The sequence below is a fragment of the Mya arenaria genome, chromosome 3 (assembly GCF_026914265.1).
Source record: "Mya arenaria isolate MELC-2E11 chromosome 3, ASM2691426v1".
In the NCBI taxonomy this organism is placed as follows: Eukaryota; Metazoa; Mollusca; class Bivalvia; order Myida; family Myidae; genus Mya; species Mya arenaria.
In genome coordinates this window covers 76,287,780-76,306,316 of record NC_069124.1, presented here as the reverse complement: position 1 = coordinate 76,306,316, position 18,537 = coordinate 76,287,780, and the positions used below count along the sequence as shown (strand labels likewise).

Here is an 18,537-nt window from a genome sequence, read left to right as displayed (position 1 = left end):
GTGCTGAGGTCGGCGTCGCTTCAGTTAATGTGAGTAGGATAACGGCAACTGTGCTGTGGTCGGTGTCGCTTTAGTTAATGAGAGTAGGTTATCTACGGCTGTGCTGTGGTCCGCGTCGCTTTAGTCAATGAGAGTAGGTTATCTACAACTGTGCTGTGGTCGGCGTCGCTTTAGTTAATGAGAGTAGGATAACGGCAACTGTGCTGTGGTCGGCGTCGCTTTAGTTAATGAGAGTAGGTTATCTACAACTGTGCTGTGGTCGGCGTCGCTTTAGTTAATGAGAGTAGGATAACGGCAACTGTACTGTGGTCGGCGTCGCTTTAGTTAATGAGAGTAGGTTATCTACAACTGTGCTAAGGTCGGCGTCGTTTTAGTTAATGAGAGTAGGTTATCAACAACTGTTGCTGTGGTCGGCGTCGCTTTAGTTAATGTGAGTAGGATAACGACAACTGTGCTGTGGTCGGCGTCGCTTTAGTTAATGAGAGTAGGATAACGGCAACTGTGCTGTGGTCGGCGTCGCTTTAGTTAATGAGAGTAGGTTATCTACAACTGTGCTGGTGTCGGCGTCGCTTTAGTTAATGAGAGTAGGATAACGGCAACTGTGCTGTGGTCGGCGTCGCTTTAGTTAATGAGAGTAGGTTATCTACAACTGTGCTGTGGTCGGCGTCGCTTTAGTTAATGAGAGTAGGATAACGGCAACTGTACTGTGGTCGGCGTCGCTTTAGTTAATGAGAGTAGGTTATCTACAACTGTGCTAAGGTCGGCGTCGTTTTAGTTAATGAGAGTAGGTTATCAACAACTGTTGCTGTGGTCGGCGTCGCTTTAGTTAATGTGAGTAGGATAACGACAACTGTGCTGTGGTCGGCGTGGATTTAGTTAATGAGAGTAGGTTATCTACAACTGTGCTGTGGTCGGCGTCGCTTTAGTTAATGAGAGTAGGATAACGGCAACTGTGCTGTGGTCGGCGTCGCTTTAGTTAATGAGAGTAGGTTATCTACAACTGTGCTGTGGTCGGCGTCGCTTTAGTTAATGAGAGTAGGTTATCTACAACTGTGCTGTGGTCGGCGTCGCTTTAGTTAATGAGAGTAGGATAACGGCAACTGTGCTGTGGTCGGCGTCGCTTTACTTAATGAGAGTAGGTTATCTACGGCTGTGCTGTGGTCGGCGTCGCTTTAGTCAATGAGAGTAGGTTATCTACAACTGTGCTGTGGTCGGCGTCGCTTTAGTTAATGAGAGTAGGATAACGGCAACTTTGCTGTGGTCGGCGTCGCTTAAGTTAATGAGAGTAGGTTATCTACAACTGTGCTGTGGTCAGCGTCGCTTTAGTTAATGAGAGTAGAATAACGGCAACTGTGCTGTGGTCGGCGTCGCTTTAGTTAATATGAGTAGGATAACGGCAACTGTGCTGTGGTCGGCGTCGCTTTAGTTAATGTGAGTAGGATAACGGCAACTGTGCTGAGGTCGGTGTCTCTTTAGTTAATGAGAGTAGGATAACGGCAACTGTGCTGTGGTCGGCGTCGCTTTAGTTAATGAGAGTAGGTTATCTACAACTGTGCTGTGGTCGGCGTCGCTTAAGTTAATGAGAGTAGGTTATCTACAACTGTGCTGTGGTCAGCGTCGCTTAAGTTAATGAGACTGGGATAACGGCAACTGTGCTGTAGTCGGTGTCCCTTAGTTAATGTGAGTGGGATAACGGCAACTGTCCTATGGTCGGCGTCGCTTTCGTTAATGAGAGTAGGATAACGACAACTTTGCTATGGTCGGCGTCGGTGTTGTTTTTGAGAGAAGGATATCTATAACTGTGCTGTGGTCGGCGTCGCTTAATTCAATGTGAGTGTGATAACGGCAACTGTGCTGTGGTCGGCGTCGCTTTAGTTAATGAGAGTAGGATATCGGCAACTGTGCTGTTGTCGGCGTCGCTTTAGTTGATTGGAGAAGGATATCGGAAACTGTGCTGTGGTCGGCGTGGCTTTAGTAAATGGGAGTAGGAAATCGGAATCAGTGCTGTTGTCGATGTCGCTTTCGTTAATGAGAGTAGGATAAGGGAAACTGTGCTGTGGTCGGCGTCGCTTTAGTAAATGGGAGTTGGAAATCGAAAACATTGCTGTTGTCGACGTCGCTTTCGTCAATGAGAGTAGGATATGGGAAATTGTGCTATGGTCGGCGGTGCTTTAGTTAAAGAGAGTAGGATAACGGCAATTGTGCTAGGGTCGGCGACGGTGTAATTAATGAGAGTAAGATAATGGTATTTGTGCTATGGACGCCTTTATTGTAGTTAATGGTAGTAAAATAACGCCGGTTGCTATATACTCTGATTTAGAGAAGTATAGTTATAAAACGGCGACTGTGTTTTGATCAGTTTTAGTTAAGTGAATGAGAGTAAGGAACGGCGAAAGTGCTTTTGTTTGCTTTGGTAAGGTAAATGAAGGGTAAGATCAGGGCAAATGTGCTTTGGATAACGCACACGATATTTATATTTTTAAAGTGAACATACTTTCTCTGGCTAGACATGCTTGAATAAGTCTTCGTTTTCTTTCTAGTTAAAATTTGAAATCGGAAACTTCAATTGTATTTAATTTATGACATGCATGGCCATATTTGTCCTATAGGCGCATTCAAAATGTTTTGTTTTCATTGTCTTTTAGAAGAACAGATCTTCCCAAACAGACTCAGGAAAATTGAGGATTTGTTTCTTCCAAACTATGAATTGTGTAATAAGATGCATGAAGAGTTCGCAGATAGCATTCCAAGAACGATAATATGCACTTTAAATCCACCGAAAAACGTACACTATGTAAGTACAAAAAAAAATCAACTTAACAAAAACATAACTTTCTTTATCTACAGATCGGCACTAAACGATCTCCCTTTCAGTTAGCAGTTAGCGGGAAGGTAGTGTCATGGTTAGCGCGTCTTCTGTTGTTCATTCTGTGGAAAACTGAAGCTTATGAATGCGTTCATGTTTTGGGCGTCTTTCTGGTGTAAGCTTTTTTCAAAGAAAATATTATTTTTTGGGTCAACTTTGGATTGGATACCTTTAAAGATGCAGTATTACTCCCAAATAAGATTTACCACAATTAATACTATTGTTTTAATATTCCAAAAAGGATTGATAAATGTCGAAAACAATTGTTCTTATGAAGGATACCGAGTTGAAAGAAATGTGCATACATCACGGTATTTCTACCTTTATGGGACTATAGTAGATCACAGTGAATCTTTTAGTATTCACCAATCATTTAATATGTTTGCGTTTTCTTTTATTAAATATAGGGTTACATCCTTGTTATCAGTAATATTTTATTCCATAAATGCATTATTTTGTAAGTAGCTAAAGGTTTATCAGTCAAAATTGATGTTTGTTATATATGTATATATGTATTTATTTTAAATAAGAGTGTCACTTTAAGTATTTTGCCACAACAACTATTTATTTTGTCGAAAATGTGTTTTTGATTTCTTGCTTTTTGTTGTTTTTACTTCCTCACTGACTTAAGTTACATAAATAGAGAGAATGTGCTTGGTTATCTTACAATGCAGGTGTACAACTATCAACTGATATGTAAGTATGTTTGCTTTCAGTATGACGGAGGGGGAGCTCTTGTGTGCCGCAAGCCCAACACAGGTGATCAGATTGTGGTGGGTGTTCACTCGAATATTGTAAATCCCTGTAGACCAAACGGTCTAGCATACTATGCACGTGCCTACCGGTTCCGCCAGTGGATAAATAAAGCGATTAAACGGCTTGATTTGCTGTTTGCATGAGATAACGGTTTTACAGCAATGACCTGCAAACCAGTAGATTAATATCACGACCAAACAACGTATTGGGAAAAATAAAATCGTATAAATATACACTTTTGTTCCTTAGTTACTATTTTGTTTAACACATGCAAATTCAGCGAAATTGGCTGCCGTGATTATTTTAATCTGCGACTAAATGGTGACTCCTATTGTATTTCACTTCAGTATTTAAAAAAAGATATACAGTTTGATATTTGTTATGTTACGTGGGGCGTATATATATATACGTATAAATATACAAGTAATTTATGATTCATTTTAATATGTTATCATTTAATAGTGGGAAATTTTGAAAGGTTTTATTCCTTGAAGAAACTAAGTCTCTATAAGTGTTGTATTATTTAGAAAATGTTTGTCCTTTTAACTTATTTGCAAAGCAATCATTAAGTTTAGCACAATTCTATTGACGGTAAGAATAGAACAGTTAAAGACATAGTCCAATTTGAGGGGGTGTAAGATGCTTCTGCAATGCGGCCCCTGCTTTATAACTGATAATATCAGTCGATGTGTGTTTGTTTCAGGTAATTGATAATATAATGAATTCGGTTTTCTCAAACAGGAACCGTACATACTCTATTGTATCGTTGGTCGTACATACTCTATTGTATCGTTGGTATTGGTATATTTAATCCAAACCGCAACAGTCAAAATAGGTTAATTAAAAGAAACAGCATTTTGGTAAAAAGCAAAAAACATGACTGTGTAGTATGGCTGTATATAATTAACGTGAATATAACGATAAATACGAGTATACGAGCAAATTAATATGATAAACACTGCAATGATCATTGCGTACGATAATCCACTGTGATCAAACTATCTTTTTCAAGACAACACTTTAGCAACTTTACAATACATTTAGAACAAACACACCCAACACATACTCAATGCCACTTGGCAGCCATATATGAATTTGACGACCAAACTGGACAGATACTGAGTGGTCCCTGATCCTAGTAGTTTAACAGGTTAAGTTAACTATACCATTATTAGAAGTAAGCCGGTGTAAAGGAATATGGAATTTCCAATTATGTCATCCCATTTTAGATGAAAATGAATTTGCATCAAATTAAGACAGAATCTAAGATTTTGTGGCAGTTTTGTATTTCTGATTTTGAAATGGCATTGACATTTACATTGAGGTAATAAATACAGCATACTTTAAGGTACTTTAAAAAAATAAGCAATATGCGTCGAACGTGTGCAACATTTAGAGATGAAAACTATGTAATTTAGATTTTTTTTATTTTAATGTTTTGAATTTTGAGTAATCTAAGCTTTTTCATATTCACATGTTCTAAAAGTAAACATAGTTTCAAACTTTCTATCTAACGTTCACATAATTTTCCATCACTATATCACCTTTTCAATGCTATACTGTACTGTACAGTACTGCTTAGTGGATATTTCCTTTTGTGAAGTGTAAAATTACTAAGATTATAAAATTATGACAACCTCTCTGCTTCTGATAAAGAATGTTCTAACATTGTTTAAAGTTTAATCAAGTTCCGTCCGGATTGGAAACGGGATTGAATTTATTAGAAACACCACCTCAAATTACAATGCTGTGAATAGAGTTATGGTTCTTGTACACTGTACTTCCCGCCATTGTGCTTTATATGTGTATGCAATTTTTAGATCCCCTCTGGTAGTTTTTAAGTTATGCTCTGAACAAGAAAACAGTTACAAAGGGCAATAACTCTGAAATTAGCTCAAGTAAAGTTATGATTCCTGTCCACAACACTTCATCTCATTATGTTCTATCATTGAATGAAGTTCAATTAAATTCCATTCAATAGTTTTCAAGTTCTGTTCCAGACAAGGAAAATTGAACTTTAAGAACTGGTATGTTTTAGAATATATGGTTGCTTAATTCAACATGTATACTGTTAAGTACTGGGAATTTATCGCCATTACAAAAACATAACAGGACTGAATGTGTCCACTCCCCAACTTAAGCATTTGAACAATGATTACCAAACTTATTCACAACGTATATGGGGAATAACAAGAGATGTTTGTCAAACATTATGCCCCCCCTGAGCGCCCTGTTGTCAGGATTAAATGGACAATTGAATGAAATATGCATGGACCGAAATGACAGCTGATTTGTTGCTGTTTTAAGATTATGACCATTAAAGTATGAGGATAAAGTGTGTTATGACCGTCATGACCTTTGACTCTATGAACTCAAAATCCAGAGTCATCAGCTGGTCACCAGAAACCTAAATGTCAAGTTTGAGGGCCATGGGTGCAGGCATTGTCAAGTTATCACAAGACAAGTTTTTTTAGTTCAAGGTCACTGTGACCTTGACCTTTGACCTGATGACCCCTTAAATCATAAGGGGTCATCTACAAGTCAGATGCAACTCCAAGTCAAGTTTGAAGGCCAGGGGTTCAGGCATTGTTGAGTTATCACTCTGACAACCTTTACCATTCAAAATCACTGTGACCTTGACCTTTGGCTCTATGAATCCTAAAATCAATAAGGGTGATCTACTGGTCAGGCTTAACATCCATGTCAAGTTAAATGATCATAGGTTCAGGCATTGTTGAGAAATCATTGGGGGAAGATTTGTTAACTTTTTTGTGTTAAAGGTTACTGTGACATTGACCTTGGCCTGATGACCCCCAAAGTCGATAGGGGTCATCTACTGGGCAGGCCCAACCTCCATGTCAAGTTTGAGGGCCATGGGTGCAGGCATTGTTGAGTTATCACTTGGACAACCTTTTATCATTCAAGGTCACTGTGACCTTGACCTTTGGCCCAATGACCCCTAAAATTAATAGGGACAATCTTCTGGCCAGGCTCAATCTCCAAATCAAGTTTGAGGGCCATGGGTGCAGGCATTGTTGAGTTATCACTCGGACAACCTTTTGCCATTCCAGGTCACTGTGACCTTGACCTTTGGCCAGATGACCCCCAAAAACCATAGGGGTCATCTCCTGGTCAGGCCAATTCTCCAAGTCAAATTTGAGGGCCATGGGTGCAGGCATTGTTGAGTTATTAATCGGGCAACCTTTTACCATTCAAGGTCACTGTGACCTTGACCTTTGGCCCAATGACCCCCCAAAACAATAGGGTTCATCTACTGGTCAGGCCCAACCTCCAAGTCACGTTTGAGGGCCATGGGTGCAGGCATTGTTGAGTTATCACATGAACAACCTTTTACCATTAAAGGTCACTGTGACCTTGACCTTTGACCCATTGAGCCCAAAAAACAATAGGGTCAGCTACTGGTCAGGCCCAACCTCCAAGTCAAGTTTGAGGGCCATGGGTGCAGGCATTGTCACGTTATCACTCTGACAACCTTTTACCATTCAAGGTCACTGTGACCTTGACCTTTGGCCTGATGATCCCCCAAAACAATAGGGGTCAGCTACTGGTCAGGCCCAACCTCCAAGTCAAGTTTGAGGGCCATGGGTGCAGGCATTGTCACGTTATCACTCGGACAACCTTTAACCATTCAAGGTCACTGTGACCTTGACTTTTGGCCTGATGACCCCCAAAAACAATAGGGGTCAACTACTGGTCAGGCCCAACCTCCATGTCAAGTTTGAGGGCCATGGGTGCAGGCATTGTAACGTTATCACTCTGACAACCTTTTACCATTCAAGGTCACTGTGACCTTGACCTTTGGCCTGATGACCCCCAAAACAATAGGGGTCAACTACTGGTCAGGCCCAACCTCCATGTCAAGTTTGAGGGCCATGGGTGCAGGCATTGTTGAGTTATCACTCGGACAAGCTTTAAAATTATTTTACCATTAAAGGTCACTGTGACCTTGACCTTTGACCCGATGACCCCCAAAATCAATAGGGGTCATCTACTGGTCAGCCCCAACCTTCATGTGAAGTTTGATGACCATACGTCCAGGGATTGTTGAGTTATCACTCGGACAAGCTTTGGTCTACCGACGGACCGACCGACCGACATGCCTGTGCAAAGCAATATACCCCTCTTCTTCGAAGGGGGGCATAATAATTAATACCTCGTTAGAGTTTTACAACCAGAATAGCTGGAAAGACCCAAGTCAAACGAGAGTTATAACCACTGAATTGACGAAATATTTAAAGAAAAGACAGTGTTCATATATATTACTTTTGCAAATGTACACCAGTAATCGCAAGACCTTGTCACAAAGTAAGTGATCAAAATTTAACAGAATTTAGGCCCTTGGGTTGAAAATAAACCATACTGTGCACCATCTGGGAAATGTTACCATAGCTGAAGCTCTTGTTGAACACAGTATGTATGATGTCTCAGCATGATCTGATGAATGTTGCAGTCGGAGATAACTATTCCCGTAAACAAATCTTAAACAAAAAATGAAGCCTACCTTACATACTAGTAACCCAGGATCTTGGACTGTGGAATGCTACATTTCATTAAGTATTTATCGATGGATGCCAATACTGGCCAAAGTCCTGGCAGTAATAAGGAATTAAAGATGGTAAGATGTCTACATGCATCTCTATTGCATACTATCTCATACTTTCTTTTGCGTGGATATTTGTAAATTCAATATAGATGCAGGTGAAATTGGCATCTTAAAAATCAACTCTATTTACAACACTTCCACAACTGTTCAAAATCAAGAGGGATCAGAGACGTGACTGGTAGAGCAAGGCTTCATTGAACTGCCTCCGAGTGAAAGGTTAAAACATAACACAAACAAATAAATGAAGAGATTTATTTTCTGTTAAATTCCGTTTAACAATTATCATTGGAAAAGAATGTTATACATAGGAAGTAGTTCTATATGACAATTGTTCACAGTAAAACATGTATATAACAGTATACAATGCTTTAAAGACGACAGTAAAAATACACTCTTAAAACGTGTCAATAGTTTAATAGAGCAGACGACAAGTGTGTATCGTTTGTTAGTCATTACATGTATGGCTGTATACCACAACACATAATTATTTCAATGCACCGACAGTAAACCTACATGGGGCCTGATGGTCAAGAATCGTTTACCGGTATCATTTCAGAACTTGAGTTGATATAAATACCACAAATATTCTGATCAAGTTTGATGACCCATATTCATACAGCATGTATGTATAAATATTGATTAGGCATATATTTGTTAAAGAATTGTATTATAGCTATTTGTGAATATTGGGCATTAGATGTTTCTGGATGCAGCACTTACCGTAATGCCATATACAATGACTGATTTTTGACAGGCCAATAATCAAACTTAAACTATAACTCGTTTGGAAACATTAAGCAAGAGTAATTACAGTGATAAGAGTATCATCTGCTTTTAAACATTCACTAATTGAATAACCAAGTTTGGCCAGTGGTTTCTGAGGAGAATATTTTCCAAAAAATTCAAAGTTTGGCCAGTGGTTTCTGAGGAGGAGATTTTCAAAAAAAAATCAAATAGTCGTAAAGGGAAAAATATCACCGCCCTGTCGGCCATGTTTTTTAGGAACTAACATGGTTTGACGGAATTTGATAAAGGACCTTTTATATAAGAACATTTCTGTGAAATTATTTTGAAAGCTATCCTGCGGTTTCAGGAGATTTTTTTAAGATGTTCATATAGTGAAAACTAGCCACACCCCCTGTAGGCAGTTTTTAACAAACCAACATGGCTTGAAAGAATTTGATAAAGGACCTTTTTTTAAACTTAGCCAAAGGTTTCTTAGGAGAAGATTTTCAATGTTGTTCCTTTTGGTTGCCATGGCAACATTTTATCTAAAGGAATCTGGAAGAAGACCATCCACCATTGCAATTGGCCTAGAGTTTAAGTGAAGTTGTTCAAAATCAAATGTTAAAATTCCTTTAGCATACTTCTCTGAAGAACAAATAAGGACATCCTATACTGGCCTGGACTTGTAGACTACAGACACAGAAAACCGGAGGAGTAAGGGCATTTCTTGAAAAGAAAAGAACAGCCTGAAACTGACCAGTAACAATACGTTTTTGCAAGACATAAACACTATGTTCACTTTGAAATTAAGTACAGGATATTGTTTTGTTTAGTTAAATGGTGGCAAGAAAATCATAGGTAATGACATTTTTAGAAATGTCCACTTACAACATTAAATCTTTTAGTGAACATACACTATTCCAAGGGTAAACAATGGCACCGCAAACAGAATGATGCAAACAGAATGATGCGAACGCTTGTCAGTTTTAATCCATTAATAAGTATTTTAAGTTGACAGTAATTAAACCCTGATATCTAGTCTGGCTGCACAGAAGTGTACTGTCACTACTAACATGTATATTACAGTTTCATATTTCGCTCACAATGCCCATGACATCACCTCAGGCTATGACATTACCTCACTTTTTTCTTTGAAAAACAGATAAGCTTTGAAATGACAATATCCCAAATATTAGGTAAGAATAGTTGAAAAAAATATTAAATACTTAGGACTTCTGGTATATAATAGGATAATCATATAACCAGCATGTAAGAAGTTGGAATTATATAAAAACAAAGCCCATTTGTAACTAATCGACACTAGATAAAGACAGAGAAGAAGAACACTGGATAATTACCAAATGAAGCATTGGCAAATAAATAAAAATACATTAAAATTAAAAAATCAAAATCTTGCTTTATGGAAAGTGTTTAAAAAATATTTCTTTAAAAACCAACGGTTTAAAGGAACACCATAATCTACAAGTTCAAAGTATCTTAAAACACATTTGAACCATGCAGTAGGATAGTTCATTTCTACAAATGTTCTTCTTCCTTTTCCTTTTAATTTTATACTGAGATGGAAAAAAACACTGATAAAAATATTTAGAAACCAAGTGGTTATACTGTTAGTAAGCAATATCCACAACTCATAATACAACAATTCATGAAATGAAAACTAGTTTTAGTAAAATAACATAAAAGATTATAAAGATCACCATTGCGGATAAGATCGCTTTCAATGTATTATTGTACAAACAACAATGCTTCAGGAAGGGCCACTACAAGACTATGGGATTTTGTATGATGTATTTTTAATTCATTTAATTACAGCTTGTTATTATTCTAAAAAAAATTCAGTAACAAAAAAAACAAGCACTTGCGAGAAAAGACCAACGTAAAAAATGTATTAGCAGTGATTCTGAACAAACGACTTCAAAGAAAATATGTTCAAAAGTAATCTACAAACAATCCAATAAGGTTTGGCATACCTGTGCCTGACCTGTGAACTGATTTACAAATATGTTATTAAAATAAGAATGTTTACAAAACAACTTTCTATATTGTAGAAAAAAAACCATTTCTTTATATAAGAATATTAAGGAATTCTACATAACCATATACAATTTCTTTTAGCTTTATATATATATTGATATATTCATTATATAAATGTATCATGTATATTATTTTTTTCATTGCTATTAAGCTAATGTTAAGATATGTCATTTTACTTACATTATATCGTAAATTACCTTTTTTTTATGTGTAATCAAAAATGTTTTTCATCAATCAAACTAAATGTAAAATACATCTAAACTAGTGTTTGTGTATTTCAAACTGACTGACATTCGAAATTTGTAATATTTTTTAAAACCATTGACCTGAAAAAAATTATGTTCCATTTCACTTTATAACAAGAAAAACCGCAAAGCAACGAAACCAGGTTATCAATGATTGACAGTAAAATATGATTCATAAGAAAACATGTTTCCATTTTACAAACAGATAGGCTTAGTTATCATAAATGAACTGTATAACTAAAGACATTTGTTTTCCTATTGTAAATAACACCCTAGGAACCCCATATGCAATCCAATGAAAGATCTTCATAAACTCTTCCAATATACCAAGTTTGGTCATAATATGTCAACCCTGACTTAATGTATTTTCAGTTTCAATATTTTTTTTCTTTTATTAATAACAGTGACCTTGACCTCAACACTATGGGCCTTAAACGCCTTTATTAACTCTTTCTACGTATACTACCGGTAAATTAAAACCTGGTTATAAATGTAATCTGCAATGGCAGAAAAATGGAAAATAATCAAAATTACATTTTGATGTTATTTGCAAGTTTTATAGAGGAGTATATTTTTGTTATTAAGTAGGACAATATACATTTAGAATTACATGGCATGGTATTAAATGTTAATTGCAATAAAAAATGCTCCTTATTAACTTAAGACTCTATTTCTCCAAGTTTAAAAAAGATACATATAGGTTTAATGAATTTTAAAGATTTGACATAAACACAAAATGCCATCATTCCAGCTTCCTTCCTACTTTTATTTCCTAGTAACATGTAAGGCCAACATGTTGCGTTTGCCTATTGCCTACAACACTGCCAAGACTATGGCTATATATCTTCATTTCTTCTTCATAAAACAGAGGACTAAAAAATATGTTCAGTAATATAAGTTCTTTCTTCTATTAGTGCAATACAATGTATTTTGTTTGAGAGAAATGCTTCAAATTGGGCATTTCAGAAAAGAAAATTAAAAAAGATCACTTTAAGGACGGACATTTTAGATATATAGGGACATTCTGCAATAATGCTGGCAAGTTGTTTTACCCAGTATGTATACAGAAGAAGAAAAACAATCTGGATTAATCGGCACATAACCATATTTGTGATGAGACAAAAAAGGAAGCACAATTTTTTTTAATTTTTTTTTAGAAATACTGACTAACATTATCTTCTTAAAAGTGTACATATGATTTTTTCTCATTTTGCCATCATCAAGGTCCAGCATGTATGACCTAACCACTAAGTTAATTGCCAGGCAATATGTATAGTTCCATAGCACTTGTGGGTGTGAACCCGTGCCTAACCATATTGTTGGCGGGAAGAAGTTAAAAAAAATAAGGAAATATGCGACCTCTACACTAGATTATAGTAGATATACAGTTTATGTACAGCTTTATTGCAGCCACAGTGCAATTGAATATTGTTTTATTTATTGTACAGGAAAAAGAGCAAAGAAAAAATATATTTCTGCCTTTCATAAGAAATTCAAATGGAATTCATGTTAAAGAAACATGAAACAAGTATGAGGTTCCTGGGTCAAAGCGTTCTCAAGTTATTGATCGGAAACCGTTTTTCATGTAAAGGTCACACTGACCTTGACCTTTGACCCACTGACCTCAAAATCAATAGGGTTCATCTGCTGGTGATGACCAATACACATACCAAGTATGAGGTCCCTCGGTCAAAGCGTTCTCAAGTTATTGATCGGAAACCATTTGGTATTCCGACCGACCGACAGACAGACCGACCGACCGACCGACATGTGCAAAACAATATACCCCACTTTTTTCAAAAGGGGGCATAAAAAACTAAGTGTACATGATACCATTTTGCTTCCTGCAAAATCAAGTTCACACAAAACAATTAAAGAAACCATTTAAAAACAATTCATCAAGATTGATGAAAAAACAAGAAAAAGATAAGTACATTACAGTAATTTTCAAAAGATGTAAAATAATTCTAAAACAGGTTCAAAAACAAAAAAGAGAATATCTTACAACAAATGACATTCCCTTATTTACCAACATTACTGTCTTAAAAACAACATTTGTTTTTCCATAGTCATAAAAATAAGAGCCTGACAATAAAAAGTTTAAAAAATCACTGAAAGCAATTAAAATTTCATCAAAAACAGATATATTCTTTATATCATGAAATGAAAAAAACATAGAACAAATTAAACATCCCGGAATATATTGCTCATCAACAACTTGTTACATACAATATATGTCATACAAAAAAACTAAAAGATCAAATACAATATGTATGTACAACATCTTGATATGTGGAAAATTAATTGAAGTTCCTAATAGGCTCCTACCCCAGTCTCTGGATTGCAGGTAACACTACAGTGAAATGATGTCATTTCACTGCTAGCGAAGACATACATTTCGTAGTATTATTTTGTGTTAATTTAAACTATTTCTGTTCTTTTATTGATAGACACTATATGTGTGTATGATCATATGTTCATTGTTTGCAGTATAACCTCTATGTCTTGGCCATGCCATTTTACTATGTATTTGTGAATGGCTCAAGGCACATTGCCAACATGCCAATAAAATCTGAACTGCTTAAAGTTTTCATCACTGTTAAAACAATTCAATATCATAAAATATAGATTCTATTATTGATATGAATTTAATATCATTAAATGTAATTTCTTATATCGATATAGTTTTAAAAAGGCAGTAAACAAATAATTAACATTATATTATGTTACCTTGGAGTATGCTATGTATAAAAACAACCGGTTTGATCTCCGTAATGGTGAAATCTTGTGAGTTGTACAATAAAAGGACAGGTAAATGAATGTAAATGACAGCTCTTTGAGGCTGGGGTGTTTTGTTCTATGCAAGAGATTACTGCTCATCGGATTAAAATTCAAAGTGCTGACAGCGCTATACACAAACCAAGTTATGAAGTAAGCCCATCATTTTGATGCTGTCTCTAAAAAAGAAACAATATTCCATTTGTTTAATGGACTGGACATAGGGAAAAAACCTTAAAAAACTCACATTTTAGTTCAAATAAAAAAGACGTATTGAACTGAAATTGTGCAGCTTCAAACAAAGCCTCAACATAAATTGAAAGAAATACTTGGACTCAAGACTATACATTTCTCTTCAAATGCGAAACACTATTCAAACATGTAATCTGTATATTTTGCTGTTGTTTTCTTCATTTCTGGTTTTACACTGTCACCAAAATATACAGGTAAAGAAACATTATACACTGGATGTTACATATATGTACACAACTGTATATCGACCAAAAAAACACACGAGAAAGGTTTAATCAAGAACAAAAATCTCCTTTGTACAAGTGTTGCTTTAGGAAGTTCACAGAAATTTAAAATAAAAGCGCCAAAAATTGTTAAAAGAGTTGAAAAGTAGTACAAGTGAAGGACAATGGGCCAGATGTTCAGAACTTTGTTCAAGTCAATAACGTTGCTAACGTTATTGTTGTTAACTTTCAAATCATTACTACTGTGATAGTTAATGGGAACACTGGTGGTCTGCAGTATTTATAACTACCGGTAGATTTGTGACAACTGTTTCAGCTGTGCTTGTTTTACTTAAATCTATGAGCTCATTATCAAATATTTAAAGTTTAAAAGTTAACAACGATGTCATTAATCATGTTGTTAACTTTAATAAAGTTCTGAACAATGGGCCATTGTCGTTTGCACATTTCATGGAAGTATAATTCAGTATATTATAACTGTAAAAAGATAAGAAAATCTAGTGCTTATAAATGTTATTTTAGTATAGCATAATTATAGCATTTCCCGAAAATGTACAGTTGTTATCAAAGGAATAGCTGGAACACATAGTTTTCCAAAACAGTGTTAGAAAGGAATCATTGGGTTAAATGGTTATCATTGAATTACCCAGTTAAGAAGTTTTGCGTGGGTGTGATCAAAATTTCCAGCATAAACACTACAATTTGGTTAGAAGTTTGACCCTCTATCAAAGTATAGATATCTGTTTTCAAGTTAAGTTGCATGCAAGATTAGGAAATGGCAGAACGTTTATTCAAAATAACAAAAGACCAGGTTGGTTATCCACCATTGAGTAAAAATTCAAGAAACCAATGAACTAACTTGTGAACAGTGGAAGTAATAATAATTTTGAAATAAGATTTGTTCTAGTAACCTCTTAAAATAACATATTCAAGTTTTCAGAAAAAACACAAATAAAGATGTGACAAAAATGTCACATCTCTGGATTAGTGGAATGATGGTGCTTTCATAGCAAGGACCTAGGTCCGTGACCATACTATATAGGTTATACTGTTTTTGCAAATGTTATGATAAATCTGACCTGTGCAAGTTCACGTTGGTCTGACGTCATGGATACCAGAAATCTAGATGTAGCGTTCGATGATATATGCCAGTTTTCTACCATCAATTCAGGTTGCATTGAATGTCATTTTCACTGATTCAAAAACATTTTCAACAACAATTTTTATTTTTATGTTAAAATTACGTAAACTTCCCAACGTACAAATGATTTAGTTATAATGGATTAATTACAATCATCATGAAAGAACATCTCTAACTAAATGCAAAATTATTCTTGTGTGCTTACATTTCTACCAAACCAATTTTATTTCAACATATGGTATTTTATATATATTTTCTTACTAAGCCACTGCAAAATGACTCAAACACTTAATAATCATTCAAAGTGGCTTTTGGTGCAGACATGGACAGATGCAATACTAAACATCTTAAACAGGCACCTGTCAACAACAAAGAATACATAAATCTAGTTATATAACTGAAGCTCTTGTCTGTGCTAGTTCTCCCCAAGACTGGTCCGGCATTAAAGTACCGTATATCTAGTCCTTGTTCACGCTTCCAGGATATTAATTGTCGTTACCATGTTCTGAAAAACAATAAATATTGAAATAGACAAAGTACATGGTGCACCGTCATTCTTTAATACTATCTACAGCAAACAAATGCCTTAATCACAAGAGCTCTCTGAACACAAAATTTTAGAAAATCACGTCAATGTTCAATGGATTTTAGCATGGCATGGGTAGTTACTGAGAATATAAGTATCTTCAAGTTTGCTTGTGTGAGATAGGTCCATCTCAACCCTAGTGTAGGGTGTTTTTTGAGGAAACGAGGTTTACAGAGTTTCCACAGAACACACGTAAGGGTTGGGATGAACCTATCTTACATGTGCGGCCATGGTAGATGCTTCTTCTCCCACCTCAGTTTAACAAAGTAAAGCTGGAACACTTTTGTGCGTCGTGAAAATAATTTGCATATATATATTTTTAATAATTTGTGGTTGTCATAAATAAGCGCACAGTGATTTAAAATATGTATAATTATATTTCAAATTGTTCTTTAAATAATTCTAAGGAGAGTGCAACATTATTTCTTGAATGCAGCGTGAAAACTTTTTTGTAGTCATTTGAAGCGAGAAATGATTAATTAGGATTCTAAATATTGCCTCAAGGCAAGGTTTCCATTGTGCTACAGACGACAGTCTTCAACATGGGAGGTAATTGTTTGATGACGATAAAAAAGTAGTTCCATAAGGATTCTTTCCCCGTGGGCAAGATAAGGATTTTCAGTAGGGCCAAATATTTGGATCTACTTATCTAGGGTGGGAGAAATAAGCATGCGCAACTTTTTGATATCTGAAACAGCCCATAATTTTTATAACATCCAACAAAATAGTATTGCCACTTAATTGACTGGTATTTTTATTTACAGAAATTGAATAAATAGTGACCTTTAATGAAATCTTGGCTTGCATCCAAAACTTCAAACTTGATTTTGTAGGTATAAATACCCTGTATTTTGCAATTAAAGTAAAGGCGTTCAGATTCATTAATTATGCTCACTTTAAACATGTAACAAAGTTTTAATTACCGGTACTAGACGTTTGTTGGCGAAACACCAACAATGTCTAGCCCACCACTGTTGGAATCAATTAATAATTTTTAGAAAGATTGAACTTTGACCTTCAATGCAATCGGTGGAAAACTGTAGGCCATTCATGAAAAAGATGTCAAACAGTAAATCTGACAAATGAGTGTGACCTTGACTTTCAGACATGAATCTTGCACAATATATGTTGTCTGGTTTTGGTAAACATTTGTGTGAAGTTTTAATTAAAATACTAAATATAGTTCATTATAGTAGCTTGTATAGAGAACACAAAGCTGTACATGGAGGACAATGCTGGCAGACGGCAATGGCCCCAATAATCCTTCAAACAGTCAATACCAAACACAATAGGATACTTTGACAAAGTTTATCTTAATTTCTTATACTCTTAAACTCAACCAATGCTCTAAATAATATGAAATCATTTAAGTTACTCACTGTCTTTGATGTACCAACTTCAAGCACTTCAACAATCACTGGCTTCTCAAGGTACTCGTGAAGCTTCAACTCCACCCCTGAATATATAGACATATAAATACACAAATATAAATCTATACCTATATAAAAAGAAACAGTATCAATAACAAGAGCTCTCACATGAGTGATGAATGCCCCCAGACACCACCTGGACACAAGAATGGTCAAATTCATCGATCTGGTTATAAAATGAAACAAGAGGCCCAAAAGGGCCTATGCTCTACTGGCATGGCTTTTGTGGTCATATCAATCCAGAGCATGTATGTATGGGTAAAAGGCAACCGACATATAGTTTATGTTTTGTGTTTGGGTTACCTGAAAACGTAGCACGTTCAACATCTGAGCCCAGAAAGTATTGTAAGCAGATTAGCTGCATGAACTATATTAATATGTGCAAAGTAAAAGTCATCCGACAAAAAATGCTTTCAAAACTGTACTCATAGTAAAAATTTCTGTAGTTTTAAAAGTTAAAAAATTTTGGTCAAAGTCAAGGGCATCCTAGGACAACATTGATCAATTTGAACAAACATTCACAATCAGTTGTGCTGAGATGGATGCACGAACACACAAAAAGATTTTCAAACCTTTCCAGATTTATGTTTACCAAACCTGTGAACCCTGGGTGTGGCCAGTAATGACACCAGGTGCATTTAACTTAAAAATTCACAACCAATTTTGTTAAGATGAATGCGCAAACTACAGAACTTAAAGCTAAAAAAATGACCTTTGGGCTTTCAACAAGAACAAGGCAGAGTAATTCACATAATCAACTGCAGAAGCAAAAAGCAAATTGTCTCTCAAAATCCTAGTCTTGCAAATTGTCTCCCTTAACTCTAGACTTGAATTTACATGTACATGTAAACTTG

The 18,537-nt window shown here is 35.7% G+C and overlaps 1 protein-coding gene across 1 annotated transcript in view; it reads right to left on the bottom strand.

Moving 5' to 3' along the window:
* Positions 1–8,482: 8,482 nt before the first annotated feature.
* LOC128227465 (uncharacterized) overlaps positions 8,483–18,537 on the bottom strand; it is a 46,370-nt gene continuing 36,315 nt past the window's right edge. Inside the window, exons 15-16 of the mRNA XM_052938036.1 lie at positions 17,633–17,709; positions 8,483–16,172 (exon numbers count right to left, since the gene is read on the bottom strand). Of these exons, the coding sequence (XP_052793996.1) occupies positions 16,137–16,172; positions 17,633–17,709 (113 nt within the window). The 3' untranslated portion in view covers positions 8,483–16,136. The remainder of the gene's footprint in view (positions 16,173–17,632; positions 17,710–18,537) is intronic.